Raw genomic sequence first — 15540 nt, forward strand, 5'->3', positions numbered from 1 at the left:
ATATGATTTAATTAAATCAAATATATCTAATTATGATATATTAGATGGCGGAAAAAAAGTTAAGAAAATCCATATATATATATATAACAAATCTAGTGTCACATCTTAACCTGATGACATGCCGTGTCTTAGTGAAGAAAAAATAAACATTTGCTTAGGGCATCAAAATTTGGAGAAAAAGTTAAGGGAACAGCTTCGAATTTTCACTTAAGGACACTTCCGTAAATATTGGGCTTCAACAATTCTTCGATTTGGCTAAATGAGCTTAATTAATTAATTAAAACAAACAAACGATTACTTAAAATAATTAAGGTGTTGACGGTTTCAGTTCGGTTGCATCTGTTGAAATAAGTTTTTCAAATTGTATCTTCGCTCGAATATGTCACAAAGAAAGATTGAGTGGCATGGCTATCTTATCCATCAAGAGATAATTGATTAGAAACGTTGACTTTGAAAGTTCAGTTTACCATTTTGTGGAGAAAATAAAAGAAAAATGTTTTAGAGCTAATCTTTTGTTTGTCAGTTTAGTTCTTTTATTTGTTTTTGTTTTATGACGATGATGTTTATTTATGTAGATGATTTTTTCAATTGAACCGGGATATTTTGTTTAGTCGCTTCTGATATCACTTAGTGTTGGCACGGCTCTACGTGATGACATAACATTTATGTATTTATCAAAAAATCTATATGCTTCTTTCTTCTTAAGTTGTAATCTGATCCGGTTACACTTCACAGCGTTGTATTTTTCACTTTGAATCATCATTCGTTCTTACTAACTTATATCATTTCGTATTTTTGAAATGTGGGTTTACAAAGATTAATTAGAAATCTCAGTTATGTATTAGTTTTTTGTCCTAACATTAGTCGTCTAATAGCTAAGCATTTACATACTCGCCAAAAAAAAGTTAGAGATTTTTTGAACAAAAGAGCATATTGCCTTGATTTAAAAGATCGAGAAACAAGTCGAGAGATCTCATTTATATATATACCGTATACGGATCTTTAAACTATTAACTAATTTTATACTGTATTTGGGTGTATATCTAAATAATTTGTTTACTAAAAGATGAAGCATAAAATTTGGATATCTATACGTTTTGAATTATTGATTAATTCTATTTTTTATCTGGGTGTGTATTTATTGTGTTACTTAACAATGATATATAAAATTGCATACATATATTTTTATTTTTCATAGAAAAATATTTACTTCATAACCAAAAAAATTCAGAATATATTGATAAAATCTAAAAGGTAAACATCCATATATTATATGTACACATTTCACGTATATGTTCTTTAGTTTTGTGTATATTTAAGAAAGTCAGTTATTGATTTATTTCTACTTCTCTATATATAAATTGTTGACTAATTCTATACTTTATGATCCATGACCACCATGTTTAAAAGATGAAGTATAAAATTTGAATATCTCTATGTTTTTAAAATTAATTCTATAGTTGGAAAAAATAATTAATTCTATATTTATTTGAATACCTATATTTTTCATTTCTAAAAAAATAATTGCTTTTAATATGGAATTGCAAATCTAGATATTAAGTTTATGTAGTTATTTACTATACATTTTCTTCGTTTAGTGTTTTAATATTTGTTCCATACAAATTAGGCATGGGCAAAAAATCCGGACCCGATACCCGGACCGAAAAAATCGGGTTGGGCGGGTTAGGGTATTAAAAAATTATCTCATTGGGTAGAATATTGAATTACCCGTGGGTATCGGGTCAGGTCGGGGATTACCCGTTACCCATTTAGGGTACCCACAAACCCGAAGAAATACATATGTTTATATATGTATATAGATAATTAGATATATAGTCTTATATAGTTATATACTTATATGTATGTCATAGGTTTTAGGTTTTGTGACTTTTGACGTTTGAGTTTATATATGTATATAGATAATTAGATATATAGGCTTATATAGTTATATACTTATATATATACTTATATATATGCAATACACATATGTTTATATATGTATATAGATAATTAGAATCTACTCTTAACACTTAAGAGTGAAATAGTCATCTTTGTTATTTTGGATTGGATTTAGTATTTAAATGTCATGTTTGATGTTCTATTCTCTTTATTTGATCATTTGAGTATGTAAAGTGATTTTAAACTTCGGGTATTACCCAAACCGATCCGAACCCGACAATACCCGAACCGGACCGGAACCGAAACCATAGGAATACCCGAATGGACTATAAATTCATTACCCATTCAACCCGAACCCGAAGGAGTTTTATCCGAACCCGAACGGGTTACCCATCTGCCCAGGCCTAATACAAATAGTCAAAGACTTGTATCATTCGAATCATTTCTACCAAAATACTTGATGCCAGATTAGATTTTTAGATGTATTGTCTAAAATTAATTTCCTACCAAACTTACTAGATAATAAATATTTGGTCAAATTTCAAGAATTCATTTATAGTCAAAAATTTAAAAAGAATAAATTGGTTCAACGTATATATGTCCTATTTATTTTGGGTAGGAGTTCATTACCTCTCAACAAAAGTCATTAACAGAAAACATTAAAAGTAACACGTTATACAAACATACAAATACGCAAGAACCATAATACAAATTCGGATCATTTTTCTACCAAATTTACATGATGCCAAATTAGATTTTAGGTATAGTCATGCCGCTTTTAATAGATTTTGGTAATAAATCTCTAGTCAAATTTTCAAAAGTTCATTTCTAGTTAAAAAAAATCAAGATAAATAAGTTGGGTTAGTACATATCCGTTATATTTTCGTTAGGAATTTATATTACGAATTACATATATAAAGACCTATTAGTTCTCAACTAAATTCATTAACACAAAACATAAGAAAATAACACGTTATAAAAACAAAATAATACTTCAGAAACAAAGAAAAATAGAAAAAAACATGAACAAGATCAAATCTTTAGTTGTTGTTACTACCATTACAATAATTTTGTTGTTGGTTATTACAGGTTAAACAAGCTTTCTCAATTTCACTTTTTTTCAAGTTTTCTAAACACTTCTAAGCTATGTTATATATTATTTCATTTTCCACATTATATTTCTCTCTAACTAATTTTTCTTATTTTGCATAACAAGCAAGTGCAATTAATCAAGATCTTTTCTGTAATGGTCCGTGCATTGACACTGTCAAATGTGAGCAGTTGTGCAAGCCACAAGGTTACAGTACCTGGTTATGTCAATCTTTTGGAACCAAGAAGTTTTGTTGCTGCGTTCCAACAAAGAAGCAAATCTTTGAAGAAACTGTTCAATTGAATTATATATTAAAGTGATTTATACAGTTTAATTTGTATGATCATTAAATAAGCATTTCAAATGTAAGAAATTTTTTTTTTTGAATTGTAAATGTAAGAAATTATTTTCAAAATGTTATAAGATACTATTTTTCTTGTTTCACCAAATACGCTATGTTACAAATCTGTCTCATAATGTTTACTCTTGGTGCTCTTACTCATTTGAGAAGAACCCATTACATTGTAATATCAGATTTTAATCTAGATTACATTGTAATCTAGAATAACATAAAAGGGCAATTCTTTATTAACACAATGATTATGATTCATGGTAGACTGTTTCATTTGCATCATGTTCATGATGAACAGTTTCACCCTTAACACATGGGACCCCAGATCTCAAATTCCGTCTATGGTCTATACGTAATAGTATGCTAAAGACTTGGCATGTTAAACTCAGTATCACTTTTAAGTTTATCGTAGCATCTTGCGTTTGAATAATGTTGTGATCTCGGGCATGATTTATATGGTCGTTTTCGTATGAAAAAATTGCCAATGACTTTGAATCTGACTTAAGAGGTATAAGGTCTTAGTTAAGGATCTATGTCTATCTGATTACTATACTACGCTAAATATCTCATGGAATAATTTGGAAAGTATAAATGAACTTGATGATCCATGTATCGTAAAGCTGCTCGTCTACAATTGAAGGTAGAATAATACATATAAAATATCTATCTTTAAATAGTGAACTGATTTATAGCTTTTTAGTTAGAATAATACATGAGTATAATATATTTATCTTTCTTAGTTCTTACAAGTTCAGTTTTATAGTGAAGCTCAGTGATTTACCATAGACCTATATTTTTAATCTTCTAACCTGGAAATTCGGAAAATAAAGATTGAGTTTTATTTGCTTGTAAAAATACAATCTTATGTTGATGTTTTACAGATTCCACATCATATGTAATAAGGTTACAATCAAGAAGTTCTATATTAGTTTCTTCTTTTTCTTTTAAGAATCTCCTACCCCAAGAAAATCTATATACTTCACGAGCACATTGGCCTTTGCCTCTTCGGATTTTGATGGTAATGATGATGACGATGATGGTTGAGAGATGGAGACATGCGGTGTGAAGGCATCTTTGGGTTTTGATGGTAATGATGATGATGATGGTTGAGAGATGGAGGCATGCGGTGTGAAGGCATCTTCGGGTTTTGATGGTAATGATGATGATGATGGTTGAGAGATGGAGACATGTGGTGTGGACATTGGCAAGTAACCTGTAGGGATGTTATAAAAGTGACGCTGATGAGCTAAGTATTGCCTGGTTTCTTTGAGATACTTATTAGCTTCGAGGTGAGTGGTTTCCTCTTGTGGCATCTTTCTACTTTCATCACGTAAAAACCCTAAAACAGAATCTATAAGGTCGTTAGTTTAAAGATACACAAACAAAGAAAAATATTGAATGTTAATTTCTCTCACCTTCTCTTTTGTCATTGGCAATTAGCTCATGAATAGAAGTTGATGTCTTCTTCAATTTTTTCATGACCTTGCGCCATAGTTTCTGCATTTGTCTGTCTGTTCTTCCACGAAAAAGCCTAGCAATCCTAGACCATTGGCAACCCCATTCATTGTAAGCTTTGATTAGCAATTTTTCTTCCTCGTCACTAAAAGCATCATTCCTAATCCTTGGATCCAAATGGTTAAACCACCTTGATCTACAAGTCTTACCTTCAACGCACAAAAACGAAAAAAAAAAAGATTCAACTTTCGGAAAGAAAAAAAAAAAAAAAACCACAAGCAAAACAAAAGCACATTTATAACCTGTTCTTCCTTGCATTTGCTTTCCAATTTGCGTCCATTTTCGAGGACCAGACACAGCCACAAGCTCTTTTAGTTTCAAATCCTCTGAAAGTGTCCAACGTCTGCTCAATAGTGAATTGATTTCTTCTTGAACCTCATTTGATGGTCTCTACAAAATGTGAAGTATCAAAATCTCAAATCCATATACATAAAAACAACATATATTTGTTGGTGTGTGATATTCGGGTGATGGTTAATTTCTTCTAAAAAAGGAAATCCTAGGAGAATGAATTTAACAAAAAAGTACACATATCTTTTTAGGTTTATAGTAAGTCAAAGATATTGATATCATACATAATGCTTGTAAAAAAAAATACTAGGGATCTAATTTCCAGTCGAAGATTTATTTTGATCTGCTCTAAAAAAATAAGTATGTGTATTCTTGGATGCGGATCAAAGTATTTTAATTTAAAGACCCAGATATGTGGATCCATCCAAATTTAACTTTTTATATAAAAAATACCTCAAAATATCAATTCAAAAAAATATTTTTAAAATTGATTTATTTATTAGAATAACTATGATAAATTTGTTCTAAAATATTTATGAACATCATTTTGAAAAAATAAATTATAATTTATTTTTATATTATTATTTTAAGTTATTTTTCATGGATGCAGCGTACACATTTTTTATGGATAGTTGTTTTCTGGATATAGATCTAGATATCCTAAAAATAAATTGAGTCCATTTCGTTATAGTTCAAAAGAGATCATATTAACAAAAGTTGTAAAAGTATATTAAAAATAAATCACAAATCTATATTATAATTATTTTAATTAGATTAAAGCACTATAAAACAAAACAAATAAATGTATGCATAAATATTTACCTATACAATTTACCTATATAATTAGATTAGGGTTTTTATACCTTAAAAGCAACCAATGCAGACTCCATTGTATTGACACTCAAATCCCGGTTTTAGTAAGTTAACTAGAAAATGCGGTGCCACAAATCTTATACAATAACTGATGAAAACGACTAACATATATATAGTTTTCATTTAACCTTCTACCATACAATAATAGTGATAAATGCTTTAAAAATTTTGACTGTAATAATAGGTATGTATTTTAACTCTCTACCATAACATGTTAGTGATAAAGGTTCAATATTATTTTGACTCATTTTTTTGGTAAAATGTTAAAGAGGAGGTGTTGAAAAATATATTTGTTTGACTATGGTTTCAATTTAAGTTAATATACTTAATTTTAAGTTGTTTTCAAGTTTATATTAAAATTATACAATTTATTACAGAATTTGAAAATTGAAAATGATTTAGATCATGAAACGGTATTTTCAGAATTAAACTTGTATCTATATAATGAAATTATATTTTGTACATATAAACAAGATTTCCTATAAAATATAATTTTTTTTCATATTTATGAATTTATTATAGATATAGAATTTCAGTGTTAAGAAAAAAAGTCAATCGTCATTTGTATCAGTAATTTTGTTTTTTTTTTTCAAAATTCATAATCAATATGTTAAATTAAATGAAATGATTAGGTCTGGGCATAATACCCGAACCCGAAGAACCGAACCGAACCCGACCTGAAAAATCTGACCCAAACCCGAACCCGAAGTTTTAAAATACCCGAACGGGTTCTAAACTTCACAACCCGAACACCCGAACCCGAACCCGACCCGAACCCCAACCAGAACAAGTACCCGAACATACCCAAAATATAAGTACATAGTTATAATATATTAGTAATATTTATATTTGTAATAACCTAAGTGCCTAAATTATTCAGATGTTAAGATATTTTCGGGTGTTTTAGCTACTTTGGGCTAGATTCGGGTATAAAATACTTGAGATTTATAGATTTTTTGAGTATTTTTCAATACTTTGCATAGAATCGGATACAAAATTTCTAATATTTGGATACTTCGGATAAACCCGAATCCGAACCCGAAATATCCGATCCAAACCCGACCCGAACCCGAAGTTGCAAAATACCCGAACGGGTCTTAGTTTTCTAAATCCGAAAAACCCGATCCGAACCCGACCCGAATATCCTAACGTCCAGGCCTAGATATGATTTAGGAAAGATGGCAGGTTAAATAGAACGTGTTAAGATCATACGGTGAGATAGTTTAAATAAGTTTTGATACCTATAAATGTTTGCAAATTCGATTATAAAACTTTATCATTTGTCCCATATATTTATAACTATTGCATAACGACATAAATTCAATTGTAACCATTATTTGCAATTGTATAATCAACTTATAACTATTAAAAAAATAAAACTTATCAAAACTTAAAAACAAAATTAAAAATTATAAAGTCCTCTATTAAGATAGATTAACAAAAGAGAAATTGTTAAAAATGCCCCTTTTTCAATACCCCTTTTCAAAAATGCCCCCTTTGATAGTCCATTTTTAAGTTTACCCTCTTTTAAATTTTAATGACATTTTACCGTTATTTGAAAGAAAATTAGGTCCACAAAATACAAAATATTTTTTGGCGGGAAAAGTGATCCCGCAATTTTCCCGCCAAAACACTTGTAAAAACCTTTAAAATACCTTGTAAAATTTTTCCGCCAAAAATTTTTTTTTGCGGGAAAAGTGATTCCGCAATTTTTTTGGCGAAATTTTTTTGGCGGGAAAAATTTACAAGGTATTTTAAAGGTTTTACGGAGTATTTACAAGTGTTTTGTAAAGTTTTACAATGTATTTTAAAAGGTTTTACAAGGTACTTATAAGGTTTTATAAAGTATTTATAACTTGTAAATACCTTATAAAAAACTTGTAAAACCTTATAACTTGTAAAACCTTATAAAATAGCTTGTAAAATCTTATAATATCTTATAAATACCTTATAAATACGTTGTAAAACCTTTTAAAATACATTGTAAAACCTTATAAATACCCTGTAAAAAACCTTTAAAATACCTTGTAAATTTTTCCCGCCAAAAATTTAACGCCAAAAAAATTGCGGAATCACTTTTCCCGGAAACAAAATTTTACAAGGTATTTTAAAGGTTTTACAAGTTTTTACAAGTGTTTTGGCGGGAAATATTGCGGGATCACTTTTCCCGCCAAAAAATATTTTGTATTTTGTGGACCTAATTTTGTTATATTTCCTTATATATTTGTGATATCTTTTATTAAAAGAAGGGTAATTTAGTCATTTTGTACATAAAAAGGGGTATTTTAAAAAATAGACAGCCAAAGAGGGCATTTTTGAAAAGGGGTATTGAAAAATGGGCATTTTTGTGAGTCTCCCTTAACAAAATCAAGTACAATTCAACAAAAAGTAATATAACTAAAATGAATATTTAACAAAAATAAGACATAATATTTTTCTATTAAAATAACATCCCCTACCGTATTTTTAAAATATAAAGTTACAATATGGAATTTAAAAGGGATCATAATCTAGTATATTATATATTTATTAGAATAAACATATTTATAGAATTGATTTATTTATTAAAATAAAAATATTTATAGAATTGATTTATTTATTAAAATAAAAATATTTTGAAAATTGATTTATTTATTAGAATGACTATGATAAATCTGTTCTAAAGGTTTATGAAAATCATTTTGAAAAAACATATATTAAAAATTCTATAATTTAATTTTATATTATTATTATATAAAGCTATTTTTTCATAGATGAGCAAACAAATTTTTTATATGGACAGTTGTTTTTTGGATATAGATCCAAATATCAGAAAATAAATTGAGTCCATTTCATTATAGAGCAAAAGAAATCATATTAACAAAAGTAGTAAAGCACTATAAAACAAAACAAATTAATGTATGCATAACAATTTACCTATATAATTAGATTAGGGTTTTTATACCTTAAAAGCAACCAATGCAGAGTCCATTGTATTGACACTCAAATCCCGGTTTTAAGTTGCATCTTCTTACAAGTTACATTAATCGGTGCCATAGGACGGACCATAATCTAGTATATAAGGGTGTCAAAATGGGACAAGATTCATGGGTCAATCCAACTCAACTCAAGCCATGAACCATAATGAGTTGAAAATTTTGACTCAAATGAGTTGATGGATCAAATGAGTTATTGAGTCAAATGGGTTGATGGATCAAATGAGTTGGGTTGAAATGGGTCAATGGTTTTAATGGTTTACCCATTTAACACATCAATTTTTGTTAAATTGAATCAAACCAATTCAAATCTCTAAACCGATTTCAATTTGAGTCTAACCAAAAATTCTAAACCGATTGAATAGTCTTTAATTTTCCCGCCAAAAATATGAATACACAATTTTCCCACAAAATATAAATTCGTGATTTTCTCGCCAAAAAAGTAAATCCGCAGTTTTCTCGCCAAAAACGTAAATCCGTGATTTTCCCGCCAAAAAATTTTATACTTTTTGACCAAAAACGAAAATATGTAATTTTCCCGCCAAAAAAGTAAATCCATGATTTTCCCGCCAAAAACGTAAATCTGTGATTTTCCCGCCAAAATTTTTTATAATTTTTAACCAAAAATGAGAATATAAAATTTTCCCGCCAAAAACGTAAATCCGTGATTTTCCCGCCAAAATTTTTTATAATTTTTAACCAAAAATGAGAATATAAAATTTTTCCGCCAAAAACGTAAATCCGTGATTTCCCGCCAAATTTTTTTATAATTTTTAACCAAAAACGAGAATGTATAATTTTTCCGCCAAAAACGTAAATCCGTAATTTTTCCGCCAAAAACGTAAATCCGTGTTTTAGTTCAATTTTATATATTATATATTTTAGTTCAATTTTGTGTGATGAACTTAAAAAGACAAACTAAAAAGTAAGAAGATGCAACTTAAAAAACAGAGTACAAAAATTTCACAAAGGGAACATTCTATGAGAATGTGACAAGTACAACAATACCTTAAGGCAAGTTGTGTGGTAGCAACACGACATATACTTCTCACAGCCATAGCCTAATTGTTCACTTATAATCTTGACTAAGTAAAAGAGGGATGCTATAAGATCCTAAATCACATCTAATCCCAATAATCAAGGCTGCTACATTCAATCTCTTTGATGTCGTTCTCTAGATATTCAGATCACTTGCACTGTTTTGATCGGAAATTCTCAGTGGATAATAACGAAGTTACCAGATTTTCGAGCCGTCTAGCGCCTGGACCAGGCCTGATAACATCAGTCTCACCAATAACAGCACAAGGATCACTCCCATTCTCATAGCTTCCAATGCACCAACCACCAGGTGTAGCCATCCCAGGACCTCTGTTAAGGAGGTCATCATCTATCTTATCAAGGACAGGATCTTCTCTTCTGAATTTTCTTGCAAACGGGGCATTGCTGTCTATCATTTTAGTCATGTCTGCATGAGTGAGATGGTGTGGATGCTGCTTAGGCGGATTGTCCCACGATATGAAGTGCAGGTCGCTATTTACTGTTGTGTTTCTGAATTCCTCAGCGTTGCAGAGAACAGTGTGAAAATATCCTTCTGGAGAAGAGAGAAAATTCGAGTAATACATTAAGACTGTACGAGGTAGATTATCCCAACCCCAAATACAGTAGTCGATGAATGGCCGAGATAACGCCATCCAAGCAGAGCCTGTTTCCAAGAATCACATGTAAGTTAAAGAGAATCTGAAATCGAAACAATGGCTAACAGATTCTGACAACAATCAAAAGCAACACGCAATAATAGTATTATGATTCATGAGCAGAGCTCAGCAAAGGTTCTGAATAAGATGAAAGTTTATCCTAGCAACCTAAGCATATTGATTCCACGTTGTTCAACCAATGAGAAATGGAGCAAATCTGAGAAGCACCGACCGAACTAAACATGTAAATCAAATCAAATCAAGTCTGTGAATTGCTCAGAGATTATAAAGATTTGCCTAGCAATCTAAGTATGATGAGTCAGTGTTTCATCCAACTATATATGAATCAAATCATAGCAAATATTACTCCAAAAACTAAAGAGCTACGCAACACAAAGAGGTTCAATCAAGTCTAAGGACTTGCTCAGATATGATTATAGTCTAACAAACTGAGTAGGTTTTAGAGGGATCAAGCACCTGTGAAAAGCTTGAATGCTGTAGGGATGCTTCGCCTTTGCGTAACCCAAAAAACATCAGATTTCTTGTTCAAATACAGTCCAGGATCTATAATTACCGGTTTTGCTCTTTGTGATCTGAAAAAAAACAAAGTCTGAGTTCCTTCTACTATACGAAAACAAAAGATACAGAAAACAAAAACTCTAAAACATTTCTTACGCTTTCCATCCAATGTTACTAGTATGATCAATGAAGTTCAAATCCCTCGGCAAATGCGAAAAGATATGCAACAAATCTGATACACAAAACCAACAAAAAGGTCAAATCTTTAATGAAGAAATAATAATTCATAACTAAAAGTTTCAATCTTTATCAAACAATTCCTCAGAAACCTCACCATCTTGAGTCACCAAAGGATAATCTGAAGAGCTAAGATTAATAAACCAATCCCAATCAGCTCCTTCTCTAAGCAAAATCGCCGCGGCGTGAAGTGTATTCGCAACCATGGTAGGTCCACGATACGTAACAAGATTAGCTTTCTCAATCATATGAACATTCATAAACCTTCGAAACAAAGACGAGTTTTTGATATATCCATGAAGCTCCTCTCTCTCTTCCTTGGAAGATTCTCTATCTAAATGAACAACATACCGATTATTCGGATGATAAAGAGCCAAAAGAGTTCGCCGGAGAGATTTCCCGTCACCGGCGGATCCAGAAATCAAGTAAGCAAAACGCGGTGGCGATGGGAGTGATGAGATTGGTTGAGGTTTGATCTTGGATTCAACGAAAGCTGATGAACCAGATCCGGTTAACAAAACGGGTCGGGTAAAAGGGAGAAATCGGATTCCGGTTGGTGAAGTTAGGGTTGTTGTGAGGAAGAGTAAGAACAAAGCGAAGATTGAACCAATCAAAAGAGGGAATATAATCCATTTCCTCTCTGAAGAAACAACATTGTTATGATGATGATGATGATGATGATTCTGATGATGTCTCACATTTGAGTAATAGCTTCTCAATTTCTTCATCGAATCTCAAAAAAAATGGTCAATTCAAAGTTTGACACATTTTTCTTCACTGTTTTTTGTCAATACGTTACAAAAGAAGAAAACACATTTTTAAAAACTGAAACTTTTGGAAGAAATTTGAGATTTTTGCGATTAGGGTTTTTGTTTCTTGATCAATGAGATTGAAGAAATAACGTTAGTAAAAGAGAAGAGATTGAAGAAGGAACTGAAGAAACAGATATGGAAATAACGAAAAGAGAAAGATTATTATTGGTCAAGAGCATTAAAATCAGATCAGATCTTAGTAGGTATGAAATTAAAAAAAAAAAAAAAAAAAAAAAAAATTCTGGAATCGATGTGATGGGCCACTAAAAAGCCCATAAACTTGGAACATATAAGTCAACGAAGGACTTTATTCATTAGACACAATCACACAAATAGATAAAGTAACCAGTGTCTAACTAATTTAGAGAGTGTTGTTCATTTTAGGCTTGTCCATTTCAGACAATTTGATATTGGGTTGCAAAACGTACATTCTGTTATTTTAAAATTATTATCTGAATTTCTATTAGAGTAAATGTTGGTTTCAGATTTAGGCTTATTTTAAAATAGCATTATTTTGAATGTTTTGCAAACATACACAATAATATCAGTTATCACAAATCCCCAAATTATGCACTACACTTGTTATTTTAATGAGAGAGTGTGAACATAAAATGTTTACTCAAGCACATGAAGAATTATATGACATTATTCATCCAGAAAACGGCTTTAAGATTCCTCGTTCTCTCATTCGATTCATGACTCTTGAAGCATCGTTTAGTTTATCTGCTCTCTCATACAAAGCCGCCACAACCAAATGCAACTCCTTGCTATTGACATTAGGATCAGATTCCAATCTCTCAAACAACGATTCAACCATCTCAAAATCTTTCTTCGATGAGTATAAACTCAGCATTTGGAAATGAACTTCATCAGGGAAAACACATCCTTCCTCTTGCATTTCTCTGTAAACCGTATCTGCTTTTTCAAACTCTCTTTGTTTCCCATACGCGTTCAACACCATAGCTATCGCATTCGAATCCGGAAAGTAACCAGCGGTTCTCATTTTCTCAAACACTTCGATGACATTTACGTACCTTTGGTTTCTTGAGTAAAGATTGATCATACAGCCAAATACTGATATGTCTTTTACCTCTCCGGATTCAAAAGCTTGACGAAAAACCCATGTCGCCTCTTCAGTACTCCCGGCTTTAGCCAGAATGGTGATAGCGGTTTCCCGAGGGATATTATCCGGGAGCTTTAACTCATGAAGCAGACGTTTAGCATGACCCATTAGACCAACTCTTTCATATGCCACAATCATGGTTTGATACAGGACTTGATCGATTTCCACACCCGAGCTCCTAAGCTTCTGAAACAGTGTCGCAGCTCGGTCCAATTTCCCAGCTTTCCCCCATATTGATATAATAGTTGAGTAGGTTATGGCGTTAGGTTCAATTCCTCGGCTCTGCATCTCTTGAACAAGATTCGTAGCCTTTTCGTGCTCCATAGTTTTCCCATAGATCTTAATCATCGTATTGTAAGTAACAACGTTCTGTTCAATGTCTTTCCTCTGCATCAACCTGAAAAGATGAATTGCTTCACCGAAAAGCTCAGCCTCGCCGTAAACACGAAGGATAGTATTGTAGCTAACAACATTAGGTTCGATATCCATTTTCCTCAAACTCCAAAACAACCTATCAGCTTCTTTAACCATGTCAAGCTGACCATAAACATCGATCATTATATTGCAAGTAGTGAGATCCAACGGACAATTCACCTCTTTCATCTCTGCGAAAACCGATAAAGCTTCTAGAAACTTATGGTTCTCTACATAAACACTCAAAAGAGTGGAGTAACTAACTGTGTTTGGTGAGACACCAGCTTCATTCATCTCCTTTATAAGCACTCGCGCCTCTTTGAACAATTTGGCCTTCCCATAAACATTAATCATCGAATTATACGCAACAAGATCAGGCGTAATACCAGACCTCTTCAACCTCGAGAAAATCGAAATAGCCTTTGAGTAATCACACAGCCTCCTAGAAAGCTCAATGAGGTTGCTATACAAAACAAGGTCACCAGAAACACGGTCTTGCTCCATCTTTTGAAGCCAAGACAAAGCCGAATCAAACATACCCTCTTTCCCAAACGAAGTAATTAGCGTCGAATAAGTATACCTATCAGGCGCAAGAGCTCTCTGACGCATTTCGTCGAACAGTCCGTGTGCAATACCAAATTGCTTAGCTCTCAACACATTTCGAAGAACTACATTGTAGGCGAACACAGAAGGTGTGTATTTAGCTTCTTCATGAACCCAATCGAGCAATGCTAATGATCTCTGCCAATCATTTTCTCGAGAAAGAAGCGAAACCATGAACCGTATAGACAATTGTCTGTCTTTGTAAGTTGAAAGCAAAGAAAAAAGCTCTTTTTCGTTCTGGGTCTGGTGAATTGAAGCTAAAAGCTCGTCCATGTCGACGTTGTGATCGAGAAAAGCAGATCTTTGATACCTCCGATGTTTCCTTAACGCCTGAAACGACGACGTCGTATTCTTCTCCGGTTGTTTTCTCCATACCTTTTTGGTTTGTGTGGATGGTGATGATGATGAAGAAGAAGCAGAGACTTTGAAGATGAGATTGCGTTGTCTAGCTTCAGGAATGGTGGAGAAGGGTATGCAAGTGTAAATATGAGGTCTGATTAAGGGTAAAAATGGAAGAGAAAGAGAAGAAGATGAAGCAATGTCTATATACATCTTACAAAAGGATTTTACAATTCTTCAAAAAGAAGAGACATTATATATTATATAGTTCTAAATAAACGACACCGTTTAGTTTTCGTTTTTTTCCGGCAACGACCGTACTGTTGACAACATTGACTTTTGAGTTTTGAGACTAATTAATTAAACATGTAGATTTGATTATGAAGAAGACAAAGAGCATTGGATTTAGGGTCCGAATGGTAACTGCGTTTTGCGGTACGGGAGAAGTGCGGTATTATAGTGCGGTACGGTTCAACTGTGGGACGTGCGGTATGCGGAATAAATGCGGTTTTTAGAAATAAGCGGTATAGCATAATGTTTGATTGGTAAAAAAAAACGCGGTGCGGAATACAGATTATAGTTAAATAATTTTTAAAAGTATATTAATGATATTAATATAATTATAAATTAAACATTTATATATATATATATATATATATATATATATAAATATATTTTCTTTGGTAATTAAACATTTATATATATATATATATATATTAGTATAATCATAAATTAAACATTCACATAAATTAAACATTCAGTTTCTTTTTGGTAGAATAAATTAAAAATTTTTAATCATAAATT

At 31.6% G+C, this 15540-nt stretch overlaps 4 protein-coding genes across 5 annotated transcripts; 1 reads left to right on the forward strand and 3 right to left on the reverse strand.

Moving 5' to 3' along the window:
• The first annotated feature begins 2764 nt into the window (after positions 1 to 2764).
• LOC110226570 (defensin-like protein 75) lies at positions 2765 to 3309 on the forward strand. Its single transcript, XM_021018517.1, has 2 exons — positions 2765 to 2988; positions 3110 to 3309. The coding sequence occupies exons 1-2, from the start codon at positions 2922 to 2924 to the stop codon at positions 3307 to 3309; spliced, it is 267 nt and encodes an 88-aa protein (XP_020874176.1). The 5' UTR covers positions 2765 to 2921.
• An 836-nt stretch (positions 3310 to 4145) lies between these two features.
• Positions 4146 to 6037, reverse strand: LOC9306805 (transcription factor MYB105). The gene is made up of 5 exons (XM_002870689.2): positions 6011 to 6037; positions 5099 to 5246; positions 4757 to 5005; positions 4555 to 4680; positions 4146 to 4150 (listed from the first exon to the last, which is right to left on the reverse strand). Exons 1-5 carry the CDS (start codon positions 6035 to 6037, stop codon positions 4146 to 4148), a joined length of 555 nt encoding a protein of 184 aa, XP_002870735.2.
• A 3877-nt stretch (positions 6038 to 9914) lies between these two features.
• On the reverse strand, positions 9915 to 12439 carry LOC9306806 (beta-glucuronosyltransferase GlcAT14A). 2 transcript variants are annotated; one of them, XM_021017291.1, is made up of 5 exons: positions 11797 to 12438; positions 11543 to 11610; positions 11365 to 11440; positions 11167 to 11282; positions 9915 to 10697 (listed from the first exon to the last, which is right to left on the reverse strand). In XM_021017291.1, exons 1-5 carry the CDS (start codon positions 12171 to 12173, stop codon positions 10183 to 10185), a joined length of 1152 nt encoding a protein of 383 aa, XP_020872950.1. In that variant the 5' UTR covers positions 12174 to 12438; the 3' UTR covers positions 9915 to 10182. The 2 variants fall into 2 exon arrangements, with proteins under 2 accessions (XP_020872950.1, XP_020872949.1); XM_021017290.1 differs by having other exon boundaries at positions 11543 to 12439.
• Positions 12440 to 12750: 311 nt separating this feature from the next.
• LOC9306807 (pentatricopeptide repeat-containing protein At5g39980, chloroplastic) lies at positions 12751 to 14949 on the reverse strand. The gene has a single exon (XM_002870691.2). It carries the CDS (start codon positions 14947 to 14949, stop codon positions 12907 to 12909), a length of 2043 nt encoding a protein of 680 aa, XP_002870737.1. The 3' UTR covers positions 12751 to 12906.
• Positions 14950 to 15540: the final 591 nt, after the last annotated feature.

Source organism: Arabidopsis lyrata (assembly GCF_000004255.2).
Source record: "Arabidopsis lyrata subsp. lyrata unplaced genomic scaffold ARALYscaffold_7, whole genome shotgun sequence".
NCBI lineage: Eukaryota > Viridiplantae > Streptophyta > Magnoliopsida > Brassicales > Brassicaceae > Arabidopsis > Arabidopsis lyrata.